The 21,494-nt window shown below is 38.6% G+C and overlaps 1 protein-coding gene across 4 annotated transcripts in view; it reads left to right on the forward strand.

Annotated features, from left to right (window-relative positions):
- The window catches only part of ATRX (alpha thalassemia/mental retardation syndrome X-linked), a 280,335-nt gene that overhangs the window by 72,565 nt on the left and 186,276 nt on the right, over window positions 1-21,494 (forward strand). For 2 of the 4 annotated variants that reach the window (XM_011968463.1, XM_011968464.1), the window contains exons 3-8: window positions 7,642-7,697; window positions 8,639-8,691; window positions 9,559-9,686; window positions 12,323-12,436; window positions 17,294-17,403; window positions 21,299-21,366. In XM_011968463.1, the coding sequence (XP_011823853.1) occupies window positions 7,642-7,697; window positions 8,639-8,691; window positions 9,559-9,686; window positions 12,323-12,436; window positions 17,294-17,403; window positions 21,299-21,366 (529 nt within the window). Of the gene's footprint in view, window positions 1-7,641; window positions 7,698-8,638; window positions 8,692-9,558; window positions 9,687-12,322; window positions 12,437-15,291; window positions 15,415-17,293; window positions 17,404-21,298; window positions 21,367-21,494 lie in introns of all 4 variants that reach the window. The other 2 variants (XM_011968467.1, XM_011968465.1) reach the window with 2 other exon arrangements.

Genomic DNA, 21,494 nt, shown 5'->3' on the forward strand with positions numbered 1-21,494 from the left:
TTAGGTCTTTGATCTACTTTGAGTTAATATTTTGTATATATTGTGAGGTAGGGGTCCAGCTTCATTTTTTGTAGGTTTCTATCCAGTTGTCTCAGCATCATTTGTTGAAAGACTATCCTTTCTTTGTTGAATGGTTTTGCCACCTTTGTCAGAAATCAGTGGGCCTGCCGGGCATGGTGGCTCACGTCTGTAATCCTAGCACTTTGGGAGACTGAGGCCGGAGGGGTACTCGGGCCCAGGAGTTCCAGACCAGCCTGGACAACACAGTGAGACTCCATCTCTATTAAAAAAAAACAAAAACGCCAGGCTTAGTGGTGTGTGCCTGTAGTCCCAGCTACTTGGGAGGCTGAGGCAGAAGGATCACTTGAGCCCAGGAGATTGAGGCTGCAGTGAGCCATGATTGTACCACTGCACCCTAGCCTGGGTGACAGAGTGAGATCCTGTCTCAAAAAAAAAAAGAAATCAGCTGGTCATAGACATGTGGGTTTATTTCTGGACTCTTAATTCTATTCTGTTCATCTGTTTGTCCTTTTACCAGTACTCCATGGTCTTGATTGCATTGTTTTACAGTTTTGTGCAAAGTTGCACCAAAGTTGTTGTGTAGTTTTACAAAACTATGGCAATCAAGACTGTAGAGTACTGGCAAAATCAGGAAGTGTGAGTCTTCATACTTTTCATTTTTCAAGATTATCTGCCTATTCTGAATGTTTTCAATTCCCTATGAATTTTAACTCTTTGTTTTTTCTTGGTAGAGATGGAGTTTCACTATGTTTCTGAGACTGTTCTTAAACTTCTGTCCTCAAGTGATCCTTCCACCTTGGCCTCCCAAAGTGCTGGGATTAAAGGTCTGAGCCACCATGCCTGGTCCATATGAATTTTGGAATGAGCTTGTCAATTTTTACAAAGAAGTCAGCTGGGATTCTGACAGAGATTGCAGTGTATCTATAGATTAGTTTGTGGAGTATTGCTGATGGCAGTGGTGGGCCGTCTGGAGTGGCTGCTGCCATCACACTGGCTGCAGCAGGGAGACATGGCCAGGGCTGCACGGTCTATAGAGTTGGTGGGAGCCAGGGGCAAGCAGGAGCCCTGCCCCTTCCAAGTTGGGGCGGGAGCTTCCTGGGTCCTGCTGCAGCTGCCTAAGCCGTGGCTGTAGACCTGTGCATCCCTGTGCTCTTGAGTCTTGGGAGCAGGTGGGAGCCCCACCCTCCTAGGTGCAGCTGCAGCTGCAGCTGGCCAAACCATGACTGCAGTCCCAGGCCTCTCATTCCATGGAGCAGACAGGAGACCCACCCTCCTGGGTGCAGCTGCAGTCTTCCAAACTGCGGCTACAGACCCTGGCCTTCTGCTCCATGAAGCAGGCAGGAGCCCCAGGTGCAGCCACAGCCACCCAAACCATGGCTGCAGATCCAGTCCTCCCGCTTTATGGAGCAGGCTGGAGTACCGCCCTCCTGGGCACAGCTATAGCTGCCCAAATCGTGGGTGTAGACCTGGGCCTCCTGCTTTATGGAGCAGGCAGGAGCCCTGCCCCACTGGGTGCAGCTGCAGCCACCCAAATCATGGGGGAGCTGCAGACCCAGGCGTCTCTGCACTCTTGGGGCCAGGGAAGGCCCCTGCCTTGCCCTCATAGGCTTGGAAGTGCCTGCTCCTGCTGCCTGGCTTCTCCCTGCTGTTGGTACCTGCTGTGATCTTGGGGCAAAGTTGGGGCCGAGCCTGGATGCTATTGCAGCCTGGCCAGGTGCGCACATGCTCAGGGAACTGCTGACACGCCAGCCTCCTGCTGCCTTGGCCCCCTCCGGACTTTGGGTACTGACAAACATAGGGAAGCTGAGGCAGGGCTGAGAGCAGTTCAGCATTGACTTGCAGGTGCCCCCTTGCATCTACAGCCTGGGTGCCATGAACAGCAGCAGGAGGTGGACAGGTTCCTGAGTAGAAGGTGGTGGGTCCCTGGTGAGGACCCACCTTCCGGCCATGGAAAGCCTGAAGGCTGGGGGTTGGGCTGCCAGTCACATGGATCAGAGTGGGAACTTGTGGTGCCTTTTCTCGGCCCGCCCCAGACCAGTTGGCGTGCACATCCTCCCCTCTGAGGCCCATAAAAGCCCCAGGCTCAGCCAGAGCTGAACAGATGTCAGGCAACCAGCTGCAGAGTGGAGCAACCCACTCTAGGACCTCTTCTCTGCTGTGAGCTGCAGAGATGACAAGATGACCTTCCTGCAAAGAGGTGCCACCCACTCTAGGGCCTCCTCTTTGCTGAGAGCTGCGGAGTCAATGGGATGACCTTCCTGCAGAGTGGTACCACCCATACTAGGGCCTCCTCTCTACTGAGAGCTGTGCAGGTGATGGGATGATCAGCTGCTGAGAGGAGCTACCCTCTCTGCTGATAGCTGAACACTTGTAGTAACGACTTGCCTAGCAGAGAAGAGCCACCCTCTCTGCTAGGAGCTGAGCACTTGTTGGGATACCCTGACTGTGGAAAGGAGTTGTCCCTTTGGGTTTCCTCTGAGCTGTTCTATTGCTCAATAAAGCCCCTCTTTATCTTGCTTACTCTCCACTTTTCTGTGTACCTCATTCTTCTTGGGTGCAGGACAAGAACTTGGGACCTGCTGAATGAGGCTAAAAGAGCTGTAACACAAACAGGGCTGAGACATGCCCCTTGCTCACCTTGTTGCAGGTAAAGAGAAGGAAAGAAGAGCTGCAGCCCTTTGGGGAGCCCAGACCTGGGAGCGCCCCGAGCCAGGGCTGTGACTTTCTCTGCGGTTCCTGGTGTCTCCAGCCTTCTGGGTGCCACCGTGTTCCCTGGTGCCAGCTGTGGATGCTGCTTGTGGTGTTCCTGGTCCAGCTGCAGCCTCACAGAGAAAGAACTGATGCCCATGCTGGCACCTGGAGCTGCGTGCCCTGCTGCAGCCCCTGGCATGTCTGATTGCGCAGTGGCTGGACCCCACACTTGCTCACATACCCCTTGCTACTTCATGCAATCTCCCTTGGCCAGCATAGGATACAGGCCAGTGGCATGAGCCAAGTGTAGCCGGCCAGGCCAAATAGGCGGGATGAGCCCAGCAGGCCCGAGCAAAACTCTGGCACAGGTGCCACCAGCCACAGATGTTTCTGGCCAGAAAAGTGACACCCCCAAAGATTCTGTAACATTGGCATCATAAGAATGATAAATCTTGTGGCTTGGCCTGGTGGCTGATGGAATTGTGTGCTTTAAATGGGTAAATTGTATGGTATATAAATTGTATCTCAAGGGTGTTTAATGTTTTATCACTGGCGAGGTGCGATGACTCATGCCTGTAATTCCAGCATTTTGGGAGGCTGAGGTGGGAGGATTACTTGAGGACAGGAATTTGAGACCAGCCTGGAAAACATAGCCAGACCCCATCTACACAACATTTAAAAATTAGCCAGGCATGGTGGCATGTGCCTGTAGTGCCAGCTAATCAGGATGCTGAGGCAGGAGGATCACTTGAGCCCAGGAGTTTGAGGCCGCAGTGAGCTATAATTACACCACTGCACTTCAGCCTGGGCAGTAGAGTGAGACTCTGTCCCTAATTTAAAAAAAAATGTTGTCTTCTAATTCATGAACATGAAGTGTTTTTCCACTGATTTAGATCTTTAATTTCTTTAATGGCGTTTTATAATTTTCAGAGTATGTTTTGTACTTCTTTTTTTTTTTTGTAAATTATTTCCTTCTGTTATAAATGGAATTCTTTTCTTAGTTTCATTTTGAGATTATTCATTGCAAGTGTATAGACATAACATTGATTTTTGTTTATTGTCCTTGTACCCATCAGTCTTCCTGAACTAATTTTATTCCCATGATTCTTTTTTTTTTTTTTTTAATTTGAGATAGTCTCGCTCTATTCCCCAGGCTGAAGTGCAGTGATGTGATCTTGGCTCACTGCAACCTGCGCCTCCCAGATTCAAGCAATTCTCATGCCTCAGCCTACCAAGTAGCTGGGATTACTGGCACCTGCCACTACGCCCAGCTAATTTTTGTATTTTTAGTAGAGACAGGGTTTTGCCATGTTGGCCAGGCTAGTCTTGAACTCCTGACCTCTGGTGATCCGCCCACCTTGGCCTCCCAAAGTGTTGGGATTACAGGTGTGAGCCACCGTGCCCAGCCTATTCCAATAATTCTTTAGTGGATTCCTTAGGCTCTTCTATGTATGAGATCATGCCATATTCTAATAGGGATAGTTTTATTTATTTATTTATTTTTGAGACAGAGTCTCACTCTGTTGCCCAGGGTGGAGTGCAATGGCGTGACCTCAGCTCACGGCAACGTCTGCCTCCCGGGTTCAAGTGATTCTCCTGCCTCAGCCTCCCTAGTAGCTGGGATTACAGGGATGCGCCACCACACCTGGCTAATTTCTGTATTTTTAGTAGAGACGGGATTTTGCCATGTTGGCTAGTCTGGTCTCGAACTCCTGACCTCAGGTGATCCACCTGCCTCAGCCTCCCAAAGTGCTGGGATTACAGGCATCAGCCACCGCACCTGGCCCTCTAATAGGGATAGTTTCATACCTTCCTTTTAAATACTGATGCCTTTCAATTTTTTTTTTAACATGCATGCTCTGAGTAGAATCCGTAGTGCAAAGTTGAATACAAATGACGAGAGCAGATTTCCTTGCCTTGTTCCTGATCTTAAGGGGGAAAGCATTCAGTCTGTCACCATTAAGTATGATATTACCTACCTGTGGGTTTTTGTAGATTTTAAATTTCCTGTCTTCCTTAATGTATTAGAAATTTTTTTTTTTTTTTTTTTTTTGAGACTGAGTTTTGCTCTTGTTGCCCAGGCTGGAGTGCAATGGGACGATCTTGGCTCACTGCAACCTCCACCTCCTGGGTTCAAGCGATTCTCCTGTCTCCGCCTCCCGAGTAGCTGGGTTTACATGCCACCATGCCCAGCTAATTTTTGTATTTTTAGTAGCAACAGGGTTTCATCTTATTGGTCAAGCTGGTCTCGAACTCCTGACCTCAGGTGATCCGCCCGCCTCAGCCTTTCAAAGTGCTAGGATTACAGGCGTGAGCCACCACACCCAGCCAGAAAAAAGGTATTTTTAAAGAGCTGTTTTAGGTTCATAGCAAAATTGAGCAAAGAGTACAGTGAGTTCCCATATGCCCCTGCTTCTACACATGCACAGCATCTCCCACTATCAGCATTCCGTAAGAGAGTTGTACATTTGTTATATAACATTGGTGAACCTACATTGACATGTCATTATTACCCCAAATGCATAGTTTACGTTAAGGTTTACTCTTGGTGTTATACATTTTAAAGATTTTTGACAAATATATAATGACCTGCATTCAACATTTTGTGGTATCATACAGAATAGTTTCACTGCCCTAAAAATTTCCTGTGCTGTGCCTGTTTCTTCATCCCTTTCTCCCCTGTGAGTACTGGCAGCTACTGATCTTTTTACTTTCTCCATAGTTTTGCCTTTTTCAGATTGTCATAGTTGTAATCATATGTATGTAGCCTTTCCAGACTGGCTTCTTTCACATAGTAATCTGCATTTGTTTCCTCCATGTCTCTTTGTAGCTTGGTAACTAATTTATTTCTAGTGCCGAATAATATTCCATTTTCTGGATGTACTACAGTTTGTTTATCCATTAATCTTCTAAAGGATATCTTGGTTGCTTCCAAGTTTTGGCAGTTATGAATAAAGCTGCTTATAAAGATGTTTATATAAGTAAACGAAGATGTTTATATAAAATAAAGATGTTTATAAACATCTCCATGCAGGTTATTTTGTGGATATATGGTTTCAGCTTCTTTGGATAAATGCCAAGGAGTGTGATTGCTGCTTTATGTATGGTATGCTTAGTTTTGTAAGGAATTGCTAAACTGTTTTCCTGAGTGGCTGTACCATTTTACATTCCCACCAGCAATAAATGAGAGTTTGTTTTGCTCCATACCCTTCTCAGCAGGTTTTGGTATAGTCAGTGTTCTGGATTTTGGCTATTCTAATAGGCGTGTAGGGGTATATTGTTTTAATTTGCAATTCCCTAATGACATACATTGTTGAGCATTTTTTCATGTGCTTATTTGCATCTGTATATCTTTTTTGGTGAGGTGTCTGTTCACATAGGTTTCTTTTTTTTTCCTTTAATATCATGTTGTTATATTATTGTTGAGTTTTAAGCATTCTTTGTAGAGTTTGGATAATTGTCTTTTATCAGATGTGTACTTTGTAAAGATTTTCTCCCAGTCTCTAGCCTGTCTTCTGATTTGAAGTTTTCTAATATTTTGTGGACTTTTGCATCTATATTCATAAGTGATACTTGCCTGTAGTTTTCTCTATTTGTGATTTTTTATATCAGGGCAATACTAGTTTCACAAAATGAGTTGGGAAATGTTGCCTCCTTTTCTGTTTTTTGAAGAGTTTGTGAAGAATTGGTATTAGTCCTTTTTTAAATGTTTGTTATAATTAAATGGTGAGAACATTTGGGCCTTTTCTTTATGGGTAGCTTTTTTTATTGCTGATTTAATCTCATCAGTTGTTACAGATCTATTCACAACTGTTTCTTCTTGAGTCAGTTTTAGTAGTTTGTGTTTTGGAATTTGTTCATTTCATGTAAGTTATTTAATTTTTTGGCATACAGTTGTTCATAGTATTCCTTTATAATCCCTTTATTTCAGTAAGTTTGGTAGTAATGTCCTCTTGTTCATTTCTGAGTCTAGTAACTTGAGTCTTGTTTCTTTTTTTTCTTGGTCAGTCTAGCCTAAAGTTTGTTCATCTTTTCTTCCCCCGCAGGTAAGTTGTTACACAATCCCTAGCAGATTCCAACTTGAATGGCCAAGTTCCTGCTTGATCATCTTTTTAAAGAATTAGTTTTTGGCCAGGTGCCTGTGGCTCATGCCCATAATCTCAGCACTTTGGGAGGCCAAGGTGGGCAGACCACTTGAACCCAGGAGTTAGAGAACAACCTGGCAACATGACGAAACCCCATCTCCACAAAAAATTAGCCGGGTGTGGTGGTGCGCACCTGTAGTCCCAACTACCTGGGAGGCTTAGAGGGGAGGATCACCTGAACCTGGGAGGTTGAGGCTAAAGTGAACCATGATAGCACCTCTGTACTCTAGTATGGACAATGGAGTGAGACCCTATCTCCAAAAAAGAAAAGGAGGAAAAGAAAAAGAACTACTCTTTGGTTTTATTGATTTTTTTTTCCCCTATTGTTTTTCTATTTCCTATTTCATCCGTTTCATGAATTTCTGCCATAATCTTTATTATTTCCTTCTCCTTGATTTTGGTTTAGTTTGCTGTTATTTTCCCAGTATTTTATGGTGAAATGAAATATACTTTATTGGTAGTATGTTTTTTATTTTCAGTGTAATAGTTTAAATTTTCTTCTACTGGGAAATGTCTTGTAATATTTATAAACTGCAACTGGAAATGTGTTTATATCAAAGTAATCTTTATAGAGATTTCATGCTTTATAAGGAGGGGTTAGTATGCAAAAGGAGAGTGATTCTAGTGAAAGAACTCTTCTAGGAATATTTTAATGTGAGTAGTGTGTTAACAATACTGCCAGACTTCATAGTGTGAGAATGGGTTTATGGAGTTATAAGTATCGATGTTCTATTTGATAATGCATCAAAGAGATAAATAATGTTCTTTATTTCTTCTTTTTTAGATAAAATCAGTGGTTCTGGAAGTAACTCTGATATGATGGAAAACAGCAAGGAAGAGGTAAGGATAATTATTTAGAGATATTTGTTAGTTACTGTTAACCGACTAGAGCATATGTCGTTAGATTGCTTCTAGACACATGTATGTGTCGAAGGCTACTGATACCCAGTTGTCATTATGATACTTCAGTTTCGTTGTTTTCCAGTTTGAGAAGGTGTTCATTGTTTCTGTTGTTGTTGTGGTTCACTTCAGCAGTTGACCTAAAGTCAGACAGCTGAAGACTTTCCAACAGATAGATATTTAACTGTCTTTATATTACCCCAGAGGTGTTTGAGGTGGATGTTATGGGCATGAACTTCATGGTTGTGAAATCTCTCAAAACTTGGTATCTAGAGTCTGCTAAGCATTATTATTAGCAACTCATAACAAGGTCCTTTGCCTGATACACAGGTCTACAACTATGGTTTTGGGAAATTTTTACCTATTGTAAAAAAACTGAATCCAGTAAAATATATTGATTATACTGGCAAAATGAGGGTAAGTTTAGTATCTCAAAGCAAGTTGTAGAAGTTACTTCATGCCAGATGTTAGCTTAGAGAATAATGAAACATATTTAGAGCCTTAAAACTCCCTACTTCTGTTGAGATCTGATTACTTCTGCTTCTTTGTTTTGTCTTTGTTGACTGGGGCCATGATCATTTTACAGCAGTGTATCCCCTGCAGCATGTGACAGCAACCATGTGAAAAACGAGAAGTTTAATCTTCAGCCAAGGAAACCTGGCAGTCAATGAGAATTAGTTTTTATTTTTATTTTTTTTTTGCATCTGTGTTCCTTATGTGGTAGATAATTAGTTTTTGGAATTCCTTTTAGAAAAATATTCTAGGCACATAAATAGCATCTCATTATATCCCTGTATTGAAGTTGCTATAGGGAAATAGCTAATTGTAGGGGTGCTGTTTTGAGAGTTTTATTCACTTTTATATTTATGTCTCACATCTAGGGAACTAGCTCTTCAGAAAAATCCAAGTCTTCAGGATCGTCACGATCAAAGAGGTTGGTTGATGTTGAAGGGACAAAAAGTTATTTTCTTTTTCAGGTTATTTTCTGTTTCTAGAACCAAATTTTTTCTGAACGTATGTCAAGCACTATTCTGAGTTAACTATTCTATACAAATATACATATTTAAAAATGATAAGTATAATATAATGAATCCCTTTGTATCTGTCACCTGATTTTAACAATTATTTTTCATTCCAACTTTGAATTTTAAAGGGTTTTTAAAGGATTTATTATGTATTAGTGGCCCTTGCAATATGTAGTTTATTTCATTAGACAATATATGTCTTTGAAAAAGGAGAAAATAATTTTTGAATGCCTTATGAGACAATGGGTTTTTTGAAATTGTCTAGGATGGGGAGTTAGTCATCATAGTTGTAAGTTACAAGGAGAAAAAAGAGTGGTAAAAAACACTTTTTTCTGCTAAATTGTGAAGCCATACATAAAAACTGAAACTATTTTCTAACATAATGTAATTCCCAATATACTGTGCAGTATAATTCTTATTAGAAGTTTGCCGCTTAGTCTATTGGACTTTCATTGTTTCTAAGCAGTGGGAATGTCTCTTAAAAACCAAGCTTGCTTGATATTAATTTATTCTCTAACGTAGTGATTCTTAAAGAAGAGTGTCCTCCAAGGTCTCCCTGGTAGCTTTTTCAGAATGCGTATGCCTTGGTCTTACTCCAGACCTATTGAATCATAATCTTCAGTGATACAGTGTAGACACACATGCTTCCCTAGGTGATTCTGATGTGCTTCCTGGTTGAGACCCACTGCTCAATCTCAACATGTTATTTATGTTCTTTGGGTATTGTTCCAGTTGTCAGAAATGTTCATAATTCTATGAACTTAATTCTTTCATAGGAAACCTTCAATTGTAACAAAGTATGTAGAATCAGATGATGAAAAACCTTTGGATGACGAAACTGTAAATGAAGATGCATCTAATGAAAATTCAGAAAATGATATTACTATGCAAAGCTTGCCAAAAGGTAATGTGTGTTAATTTTTCATGAAGTTAAAGTTGAAATGAATTTTTAAACATCATTTTTATAAAATTGGAACTTGATTACTGTTAGCTATGTACAAAAGACCAAACATGGCATTTTCCTAGTGGTTGTCTAGAAATATATTTGTATGCCAATGATAATGTGTGTTATCGAAGTTAAAAATTTGGAATATTCAGTTAGTTTTGTAAAGAATGAAATCTATTTTTTTCTTTCCATCGAGTTTTAGACAAGGGGCTTTAGTTTCCAAATTATACTTCAATGTGTAAGCAAGTTTAAAAATTTATTATATTAGGTTTTGGTTCAGTCAATGTTAATGTGCCTGCTTTATACAAAAATGTAATGACCGTTCCTGAAAACTTAAAAATCATTTACAGTCTAGTTTAGTCTTATTGCATTCTGAAATTCCCTAAGGCTAGAAGCTGAAGTTAACTATCATAGATAGATTTAGTTGTATTTCTTGCTGTTATCTTTTTAAAAAAACTTTGTCACATACCTCTCAACTGTTGAAGTTCTAACCATAAAACTTTGTTAATAATGGGGGAAAAAGCCAGATGAGTATCTTGGACTCTTCATAGCTCAAATCTGAGAGCAATATAATTGGATGATGAGAATGACAGGGGACTTGGTTCAAAGAGTCAAATTTTGTATTTTTTTCTTTGTTAAATAATATGTTGTAGTCTCTTGGCAGAGTTTTCAAATTCATTCTCATAGATCTTTTACAGCAGTGCTTATTAAACCTTGTTCCCTGTCTATGTTTTTATGACACATTTTCAAATTATGGAAATTTAAAAAATACGGTAGGTAGGAGGGATGGGACTTTCCTTGACTAGGATAAATTAGAAGTTACAAAAGGTGATAAATGAAATGAGGAAAGGAAATTAATGAAAGAAGAGAGGTAGGGGCCTACCACTTACTTAGCTTTGCAAATCATTTATGACAATTTTACATAATGGTTTTGGTGGCCAAGGGCAGAAACAACTAACATGGGAGTCTAAGTCCCGTAGGTGGTGACTTACTTTGGATTTTTACATTCTCAGTGGTTGTCACTGGGAGTGTTTATGATGTAAGAAATAGGAATTCAAACTTTTGTTTTAATGGTACTGTGGAAGAAAGTCAGCATATGATGTTACTAACCTGAACTATGCCTAATTCTGTCAGACCAAAACAAAAACAAACCCATTTCATAAGGTTAAATTTGGGTGTTTATATTATTGTTGTAATATTTATTGAGTATATATAAGTACCAGGCTCTTACAAAATTAACTCCTTTAATCCTCAAAACAACACTGTAAGGTAGTTATTATTTTGCTTGTAGAGATAAAGGAACAAATTCAGAACCCAAGGAACTTTTTCAGCTTTAAATTGAGAAGCTAAGATTTCAACCCAGGTCTGCTTGAATCCAAAGCCTAGTGAGTGCTCTTTTCACTCTGCTGCTTTGCTTCCAATTCTCCCTAGAAGAATCTCTAGGGAGAATTCAGGTTTTTTTTTTTTGTTGTTGTTGTTGTTAATTTAAAATCTTTAGTTCTTTTCAAATGCTGGGGCTTCTCTGAGAGTATATACATGCAATGATTGCTGTGAATAACTTTTTTGGTGGGGATTATTTAATTTTACTACAATCTGTAAAATCTCAATCATCTGTGTCCTCTCCCCACACCCTTTCAGAGACTCAGAAACTCATTTACCAACTAGATGTTATAACTTGTCAAAATTTGCTTGTTGAGTAACATAGAGCCATGTTTCAGAGAAAGCCCCTGGCGACTACCTGCTTTTTCTTCCTTGATTGTTGCCGATGATAGCCAGTTACTAAGCCAAGCAATGTAGGTAAACATTGAGACCTAAACCCTTTTTACTATGCCTGTCTTATTTGCTCTTGAGAGAACTAATGAAAACTTAAATCGACAGCCTCTCTCCTCAATTCACATGTTTTATAGTTAAGGAAGGACATTCTTTCTAAAATATTAACATAGGGATCAACAAATGATCTCATTCTACAATTTATTGTCAGGGTACTTTAGCTAAAGTATCTTAATCTCTAAAAACTCTTTAAGGACTTTACAGAGTACTGAAGCTTTGACATACCAGTTGGGAAATGCTGCAGAATAGATACAGGAGTAATAGAATGAACTTCATTTCTCCCACCAATACCCCTCCCTTGCAGTATAAAACTACCCTTAAAAATCTTTCTGAGTTTATGATTTGGATTATGAAAATAGGATGTCTTTAAAAATTTTTTCCCTCTGAACCATATATTTTATGAATTCTTTATGGAACTTAGCATAGATGTTCATATTCATAACAGCTTTTGTGATAGGCACTATAAAAATTCAGAACTGGGTTGAGGCTTTCTATTTGATTCACACATTTCTTTTTTAATCACGCCATAATACCTCCCTTTCCTGTTTTTATGAACTATATTTCAACAAATAAACTGATTGTTGACACCTGGCCCTTATACTATTTCCCTGTTTTATTTACTTTTGTGAGGTCCTTATACCAATATCTAAAGCTTGAAAGAAACAAACTATGTACCAGCAATGTTGGCTTTATCTGAACTGAAGTCTTGTACTTCACTTGCACATTTAATATGTGTAATGGTTTTTTAAATGAAATCATTCTAGGTACAGTGATTGTACAGCCAGAGCCAGTGCTGAATGAAGACAAAGATGATTTTAAAGGGCCTGAATTTAGAAGCAGAAGTAAAATGAAAACTGAAAATCTCAAAAAACGCGGAGGTAAATACAAGTGAAAATGAAACATGAATTTAAATTGCTGTTTATGACCATATTGGAAAATCTGATGTGCTTACTAAAAATACCTCCACTTTTCTGCCTTTTGTTTATTAAAAGCACTACTTAAATATAACTTCTGTTTCTCTCTGAGCTCTGAAGCAGGAAAGGTTAAACACTTTATCAAAACACCTTTGCCTTCAGTGGCTATTAAGTTATCTCAAGAAGCTTAGCATTTCCTTCTTCCACATGTTCTATAATACATATATGCCATAATACTATGTTTCCCCCCCAACCCTAAAAGAATTTTAGATTTATGCAAAATCTTGTCTGTGGCCTCCAGGTAACTTTATATATAGTTAGAGTTGCATAGAGTGACATACATCTGCATTAGTATTAGTTGGGGTATTATAAATGCAAGTCCCTTGACTCCACTCCTCACAAATTAGAATTTCTGTTGATGAGGTCAAGAATGTACCCCAGTTTGTGTACACTGAAGTTTCAGATCCATTAATCTAAGAACAGCAACATGGACATAAGTAGGAAGGAGTAGGGAGCTAGAGCTGATAACCCTCCCTCTGTCTGCCAGAGGCGCCTCTCCCTTTGTCTGTCTATCCTCCCTTAAACACACAAACGGTGGGGAGTGGTGGCTCACACCTGTAATACCAGCACTTTAGGAAGGCAAGGCAGGAGGATTACTTGAGTCCTGGAGTTCGAGACCTGCTTGGTCTATATGGTGAGACCCCATATCTACAAAAAATAAAAATATCAGCTGGACATAGTGGCGTATGCCTGTAGTCCTAGCAACTCTGGGGGCTGAGGTGGGAGGCTCACGTGAGCCCAGGTGATCAAGGCTGCAGTGAGCCGTGATTGTACCACTGCACTGCAGCCTGGATGACAGAGTCAGACCCTGTCTCAAAAAAATTAACACACATGCATACACACACACATACACACACACACACACACTCTCTCTCTCTCTCTCTCAATATTGGCTAACCATCTATAAAAAGTTTGTATTTATTTAGAAATGTATGGTAGTGGACTATGTGTCCCACTTGTTTGTGTGTGATTCTTAGATGGTGTGTATATATATTTTGGGGCAGCTTAACAGAGCCAGAATTCATAACTGTAAAAGGAATGAATCTCCAAATGATAGAACATGACACTAAATTTCTAAGTAGAAGTGTAGTGAAAGCATATCCATTTAATATTGATCAGATTATATAATTGTGAAATTATAGTGAAGCTCTTATATTGGTGAAATTTTTGTGTGGATTTTTATTTTAATGCTATGATTATCTTGATGGAACCAGTAAAATATATCTATACTTATAAAATGTTACATATATTTATTGTCAGATTAAATAATTTGTAAGGTTGTTGGCAAAAATAAAGGAAATAGTGTTTAGTCTTTTGTCCACAAAGGGGTAGTCAACTCTTTTTGAGCATAAGGAATCTTTCTGAGACTCTAGTTCATAGTAGGGAAACTGCCATTGCAGCAACAGAGCTCATTAAAGCTAAGGTAGTAGTCTTAAAATTTAAGAGAATCCTCAATTAGAAAGTGATGGTAAAGATCAGTAGTAAGAGTTTCTTTCCTCTGATCATAGGTTCTCTAGAGAAGACAAATAACTAAGTGTTCTGCATTGTGTACACTTAGTGTACAGAGTGTCTAAGTGGTGTTTTTTTGGGAAGGGACCCTGGAGCAGTCAATGTCTGAAATGTGGATAAGGGCTGAAAGAATAAAAGAACCACTGTTGTTGATGAGGGTATTCCTAGTGCTACTTTGGTATGCTGCTGGCATTTGGTCTCAGCTGATAAGTTTCAGGAACATTTTATTGAATGTTCTGTGTAGGAATGTTTTGGTATCACGCTTAAGGGAATACATAACATTTATAGCTATCAGTAGCACTTAAATCTTTCATGCCTATTTTCATCTTAATGATTTGTTACATTTTTAAGCTGTCAGAAATCACACAGGAAATTTAACACTAGGTTTACTTTATATACACATATATAGATAAATTGGTGATCTGAAATGCTGAATTGGTGTAGATAATATTTAAATTTTTTAAGAAAGCTAGTTCCAAAATTGAAGCCTAATGTAGGAAACTGTCAAGAATGTAAACTTTATATACAAAGTCTTATACTGATTTGGAATAATATTATAACACAAAGATATGGCTAAAGTTAACATTTCAGGAGCGGATTTTTTTAAAAAAAAATTTCAGTATCATACCCTGTTTTGACATTCTTTTCCCAGTTTTAATTGTTAGAAAGTATATTTTACACCTAACTTTTTTACATGACACAATAATTTTGTTCTCTTTAAAACCATTAAAATGTATTGAGCTCAGAAATGAAAATGCCTCTTTTTCATTTATACCCTGTGTTACAATTTTAAATATATTTCATAACTAAAAATAAAAAATTTAAACGTGTACAGCAACAAGTACATAAAGTAACATTTCAACATTTTACCATATTTGCTTCAGATCTCACTTAAGTAAAATATTGGTTCAGTCCTACTCTCATCCATTTCCCCTTCTTCCCACCCCACAGGTAATGATTATCTTGAAGTTTTATGCATGTGCATGTGTGTGCATGTTTTTCTATGTTTTTTATATATGTATTCATAAAACATTTTTCATTTAAAAATATAACAAAATAATATGCTGTATATATCATTTGGGAACGTTTTTCATTTAACATTGTTTTTGAATTGTATTCATGTCAGTAAATGTACATCTAGTTTGCTTATTTTTCACTGCTCTATAGAATTATGTGGTATCAATAAGTCACTATTCATTTCCCGCATAGGAAGCTATTCCCAATTTTTCATTTTCTAATTTTCTAATTAGTGCTGTGGTGAATATCCTTATATTTGATTCCTTGTACACATGTGGGAGAAAATCTCCAAAGAATTACCTAGTTTTGTTTAATTCTTGAGTGATATATGCACCAAAGCACACAGAAGATGCTTAGTAAGCATTACTTAACATTGGATGAACATTCAGATTCTACATTTTATTTATCTTGTTAGTTTATCTGAATGGAATAATTATTTGAAATGAAAAAGTATGCTGTGGTGTATTTGTTTCTGTTAAAACGAATACAGAATATATGAATACCCAGGATCAAACTGGAGTTTGTAAATAATGTGATTATAATAAATTAGGCTTGTAATACCTGCTATTAGGTAGGATGAGGTGGGAGGATTGCTTGAGCTCAGGCGTTTGAGGCTACAGTGACTTGTGATTGTGCCATTGTACTCCAGTCTGGGTGATGCACTGAGACCACATCTTTAAAATTAAAAAATAAATAAATAAAAATTTTAGCAACATAAATAGTAAACCTTCAAGTTTACTTTTATCTTCTAAAACAGTATGATGGTGTTCTTAAACTTTAAAACTTTTAGCTTCTGGCTAGGTGTAGTGACTCACACCTGTAATCCCAGCACTTTGGGAGGCTGAGGCCAGAAGATTACTTGAGCCCAGGAGTTGGAGACCAGCCTGGGCAACACAGTGAGACCCAGTCTCTACAAAGAATTAGCCAGGTGTAGTGGTGTCTGCCTGTAGTCCCAGCTACTCAGAAGGCTGAGGTAGGAGGATTGATTGAGCCTGGGAGGTAGAGGCTGCAGTGAGCTGAATTTGCACCATTGCATTCCAGCCTAGGTGACAGAGTGAGCTCTAGCTCTTAAATTTTTAAAAAAGTTTTTACAAATAAAAATATTCATGATAATATTTGGGTCCATAGTGCTTTGGACCTTAAACCTAATAGAAACCCAAAAGAGAAAATTAAAAGGGTGAGAAATATATGTGATGTTTTGTTTTTTATTTAAGTATGGTGCCAATTTGTTTTTTAGTTGTCTCCTTTTTATTTGTGAATGTAAGCATTTTGAGTGGCTTCTTCTGAATTATAATCTACCATCTTATTTTGATCAAGGTCTTGGTTGCACATCAGGATCATCTTTGAAACTTTAAGAAAATGTCTGAGAGGTTTTAATTCAGTGGTTTAGGGGTGGGAATGGCTGTTTTTAAAAAGGTTCTTCAGATGACTCTAATGTTTAGCTCAGGGTGTGAAACACTGCCTTAGCAGAACTAGGGACAAGTAGGAGGCTGGAGAGGTTTCTGTAGGTTTTCTTCAGGCTGTTTTTCAGGGGACAGTACAGAATGGGACTCTGCCTTTTACCCCTAGTTGTTCTGATGTTTTGCTGCCAAAATAGATATACTTGCAATATCTTGTTTGTCTTTATTTGAAAATAGTTGACAGTGTTGGTATGGAGTGGATAGTGGAGTACACATAGAAAAAAGGCAGGTTAATGACAATTATGGATAGTGTTGAAGTAAATATTGGGAAGGAAATTGGTAATATCATAAAATTACCAAGTTTTTACATACCATATTGATAGGATCTGTGCAGACAATTCCACTTTGAGAATAAAAACCTTTATGGCATACTTAAGTATAGGATTGCAAAAGAATGTGTTCCATATATGTTACTTCCCTGTTCTGTAAGGACTGATACTGAATTTATTTGCAAAGCAATAATAAAAAAGAGCTCTTGGCCCCTAGTTTTAGAAATTTTTGTGGGTTCTCTTAATGTTATTTCGAGTTGTAAAAAATGGCATTTGCATCTGTAAAAGGAAACAATTAGGATTTGTAACTTGGAATTTGCCAAGGTTGTCATGTGCTTAGTAAGTCGATAAAATATTAACCTTTTTTTACTTGTATCCAAGATGCCATTTTTTTCTAAGGATTATGAGGTATTTCATTTCTAATACAAAAGTTACAAAATGCTGACTAAAGTAAATATCTTTTTCTTTGTGTAAATGTGTGAATAATAGTCACTCCTTTCTCCTAGAAGATGGGCTTCATGGAATTGTGAGCTGCACTGCTTGTGGACAACAGGTCAATCATTTTCAAAAAGATTCCATTTATAGACACCCTTCATTGCAAGTTCTTATTTGTAAGGTACGTAATGATCTGTTGATATTTCATGCCATAAATATTTGAATGCTTACCATATACCAGGCCTTTGAGGGCACAGTCTTGAAGAAAGATGGAAATGGTATCTGCCCTTGGAAGACTTCTATTGTAGTGAGGAAGATAGACATACAAAGCCTAAATGTCATGATAGGGGAGATACTGTGATTATGGGAGCACACAGGAAGCCTGTGTAAATATGATTTGGGTCGGATGGCTTTCTAGCGGAAAGGTGATATGTGAAATATGAATAAGAATTAGCCTGGTAAGTGAGATTGGTTCATCATGTTCTGGGAAGAGGCAACATGGTATTTAGATACTGGTAGTTGAGGGAGAGGTTGGTGTGTTTGAAAATCTCAAGAGTGGATGTGTGTAAATGTTTGTGTTTTATAATCTTTCCCCTTATATATCCTACTTCCCCAAATGTAAACTATCTATGTGGAGCAGGGTTTTGACGTAACTTGGAGATAATAGAATTAAAAATGTTTACATATGTAACAAACCTGCACGTTATGCACATGTACCCTAGAACTTAAAGTATAATAATAAAAAAAAATGTTTTTTATGTGTTGATTATAGTTTTAACGGTCTGTGCCACATTTTTGTTAGTAATACCTTGGAGTTAATTTTAAATATCTATAAATGTGGGCCTGGCACGGTGGCTCATGGTTGTAATCCTAGCACTCTGAGAGGCCGAGGCTGGTGAATCACCTGAGCTTAGGAGTTCGAGACCAGCCTGGCTAACGTGGTGAAACCCCATCTCTACTAAAAATACAAAAAATTAGCCGGGCATGGCGGGTCCCTGTAATCCCAGCTACTTGGGAGGCTGAGGCAGAAGAATCGCTTGAACCTGGGAGGTGGAGGTTGCTGTGAGTCAAGATTGCACTATTGCATTCCAGCCTGGGCAACAAGAGCAAAACTTCCTCTCAGTAACTACCTACCTTCCTATAAATGTCATGGTTATGGTTTTCTTAACTCATATTCCTGCTAAGATTAATCCTATGTTAGTTTGTTTCCCAATAAAAAGCTGCCTTTGAAATGCAGTGGCAGGCCATGTTTTCCTTGGAATTCTAGCTCTAGATCTTTTCTTGAATGAATTTTTGATAGATTCAGACATGCTTAAATGAACTGTACTTTGTTCTTTAGCAATTCGTATCCCTCCTTTCCTTGAATTCAGTTCAGCAGGGGCCTATCTAGGGTATGTATTAGAGAGTTTCATTTTAAATTTTGACAGTAGAATCTAATATTGCTGGATTTGTGACATATATTTGCCTTTCTGTTTTCTTGCCTATATGATTGTCTTTTTTCAAGAACCAGTCTGTTGAGCCTAGGCCATTTCACTCTGTAGTTTGTATCAGTGAGCACCTTTTCCCTTTCTGCAGTCCCACTGGAAAGACTTTGAAGTCAGTCAAACTTGGATTTGAATAACAGCTTTGCCTCTTACTAGTTGTATGACTTTAGATTTATTTACGTATTAATGAAAGCCTCATAATACGTCCTACCTTGCATGGTAGGTATTTCGATATTTAGAGATAATATAGATTAATTCTTTTGCTGTATGTATAGTAGCTGTTTGTATATGGTGGCTATTAAAATTGCTAAGTACCCACATCTAATACATTTTTATGTAGAGCTTTAGTAGCTAGTTGTATGAGACCAGAAATTAGCTTTACTAAAATCTTTTATAAACTTTGTTTTTTTGGTTTGTTTTTGAGATGGAGTCTTGCCCTGTTACCCAGGCTGGAGTGCGGTGGCACAATCTTGGCTCACGGCAGCATCCACCTGGGTCAAGCGATTCTCCTGCCTCAGCCTCCCGAGTAGCTGGGATTACAGGTGCCCGCTACCACACCTGGCTAATTTTTGTATTTTTAGTAGAGACGGGGTTTTACCCTGTTGGCCAGGCTGGTCTTGAACTCCTGACCTCAAGTGATCCACCCACCTCAGCCTCCCAAAGTGCTGGGATTACAGGCATGAGCCACCGCACCCAGCCAAAAATCTTTTATAAACTTTTAAATAAGGAATAGTGGTACTTGAGTGTATGGAAATCTATTTCAAGGCATTAATTCTTGAGACTTGAGATAGTTAGATGTCTGTACAATACAGACATTGGATAGTGGGTAGCAGTGTTTTTGTTTGTTTGTTTTTGTTTTTTTTTTTTGTTTTTTTTTTGTTTTTTTTTTTTGAGTTTTATTCTGTTGCCAGGCTGGAGTGCAATGACGTGATCTTGGCTTACTGCAACCTCCGCCTCTGGGTTTAAGTGAGTCTCCTGCCCCAACCTTTAGAATAGCTGGGATTGCAGGCGTTTGCCACCATGCCCGGCTAATTTTTGTATTTTTAGTAGAGACTGGGTTTCGCCATGTTGGCCAGACTGGTCTTGAACTCCTGACCTCAGGTGATCCACCCTCCTCATCCTCCCAAAGTGCTGGGATTATAGGCATAGGCTACTGTGCCCGGCTGGGGTAGTACAGTGTTTTTGCTTTGAGTCTCTGAAACATGCACACATACTCCTTTTTTTTTTTTTTTTAAATTGTTTTTATTTTTAAAATTTTTGTGGGTTCTTAGTAGGTGTATATATTTATGGCGTACATGAGATGTTTTAATACAGGCATGTGATGTAAAATAAGTACATCGTGGAAAATGGGGTATCTGTCCCCTCAAGCATTTATCCTTTGAGTTACAAGCAATCTAATTATATTCTTTAAGTTATTTAAAAATGTACAATTAAGTTGCTATTGACTGTAGTCATCCTATTGTGCTATTAAATAGTAGGTCTTATTCTTTGTATTTTTTTGTACCTGTTGACCATCCCCACCTCCTCCCTATCCCCTCACTACCTTTCCCAGCTTCTTGTAACCATCCTTCGTGACATCCTTCATTAGTTCATCCATGAGTTCATTTGTTTTGAGTTTTAGATCCCACTTATAAGTGACAACATGCAATGTTTGTCTTTCTGTGCCTGGCTTATTTCACTTAATATAATGATCTCCAGTTCCATCCATGTTGTTGCAAATGACGGGATCTCATTCTTTCTTATGACTGAATAGTACTCCATTGTGTATATGTATCGCATTTTATTTATTTATTTATTTATCTGTTGATGGACACTTAGGTTGCTTCCAGATCTTTGCTATTGTAAACAGTGGCCCAACAATCATAGGAGTGCCAGTATCTCTTTGATAAACTCATTTCTTTTCTTTTGTGTATATACCCAGCAGGTGGATGGCTGGGTATCTCAATTTTTAGTTTTTTTGAGGAAACTCCAAACTGTTTTCTATAGTGATTGTATTCATTTACATTCCTACCAACAGTACACAAGGGTTCCTTTTTCTCCACATCCTTGCCAGCATTTGTTATTGCCTGTCTTTTGGATATAAGCCATTTAAACTGGGGTGAGATGATATCTTATTATAGTTTTGATGAACATTTCTCTGATAATCAGTGATGGTGAGCAGTTTTTCATATGTCTATTTGTCATTTGTATGTCTTCTTTGGAGAAATGTCCAGTCTAATCTTTTGCCTATTTTTTGATTGGATTATTTGATTTTTTTCCTATAGAATTGTTGGAGCTCTTTATATATTGTGGTTATTAATCCATTGTCAGATGGGCACTTTGCAAAATGTTCTCCCATTCTGTGGGTTGTCTTTTCATTTTGTTGATTGTATCCTTGCTGTGCAGAAGCGTTTTAACTTGATGTGATCTCATTTGCCAATTTTCGCTTTGGTTGCCTGAACTTGTGTGATATTGCTCAATAAATCTTTGCCCATACCAGTGTTCTGGAGATTTTCCCCAGTGTTTTTAATTACTTAAAAAAGTAAAGTTTTTGTCCTTTATGAATGCTATCAATTTTGAATTAAATTTCCCCTTCCTCTTTTCTTTTAATAGAATTGCTTTAAGTATTACATGAGTGATGATATTAGCCGTGACTCAGATGGAATGGATGAACAATGTAGGTAGGTAATATAGATGAGCTAACATTCAGTGTTTCCTACTTTTGGGAGGAATTGTTACATAATCTTTTATGAGGTTTGTCTTTCATAGTATCATCATTGATGTCTTTAATGAAAGGTTGTTATTTTCT

Source organism: Mandrillus leucophaeus, unplaced genomic scaffold, assembly GCF_000951045.1.
Source record: "Mandrillus leucophaeus isolate KB7577 unplaced genomic scaffold, Mleu.le_1.0 Scaffold844, whole genome shotgun sequence".
Lineage (NCBI taxonomy): Eukaryota > Metazoa > Chordata > Mammalia > Primates > Cercopithecidae > Mandrillus > Mandrillus leucophaeus.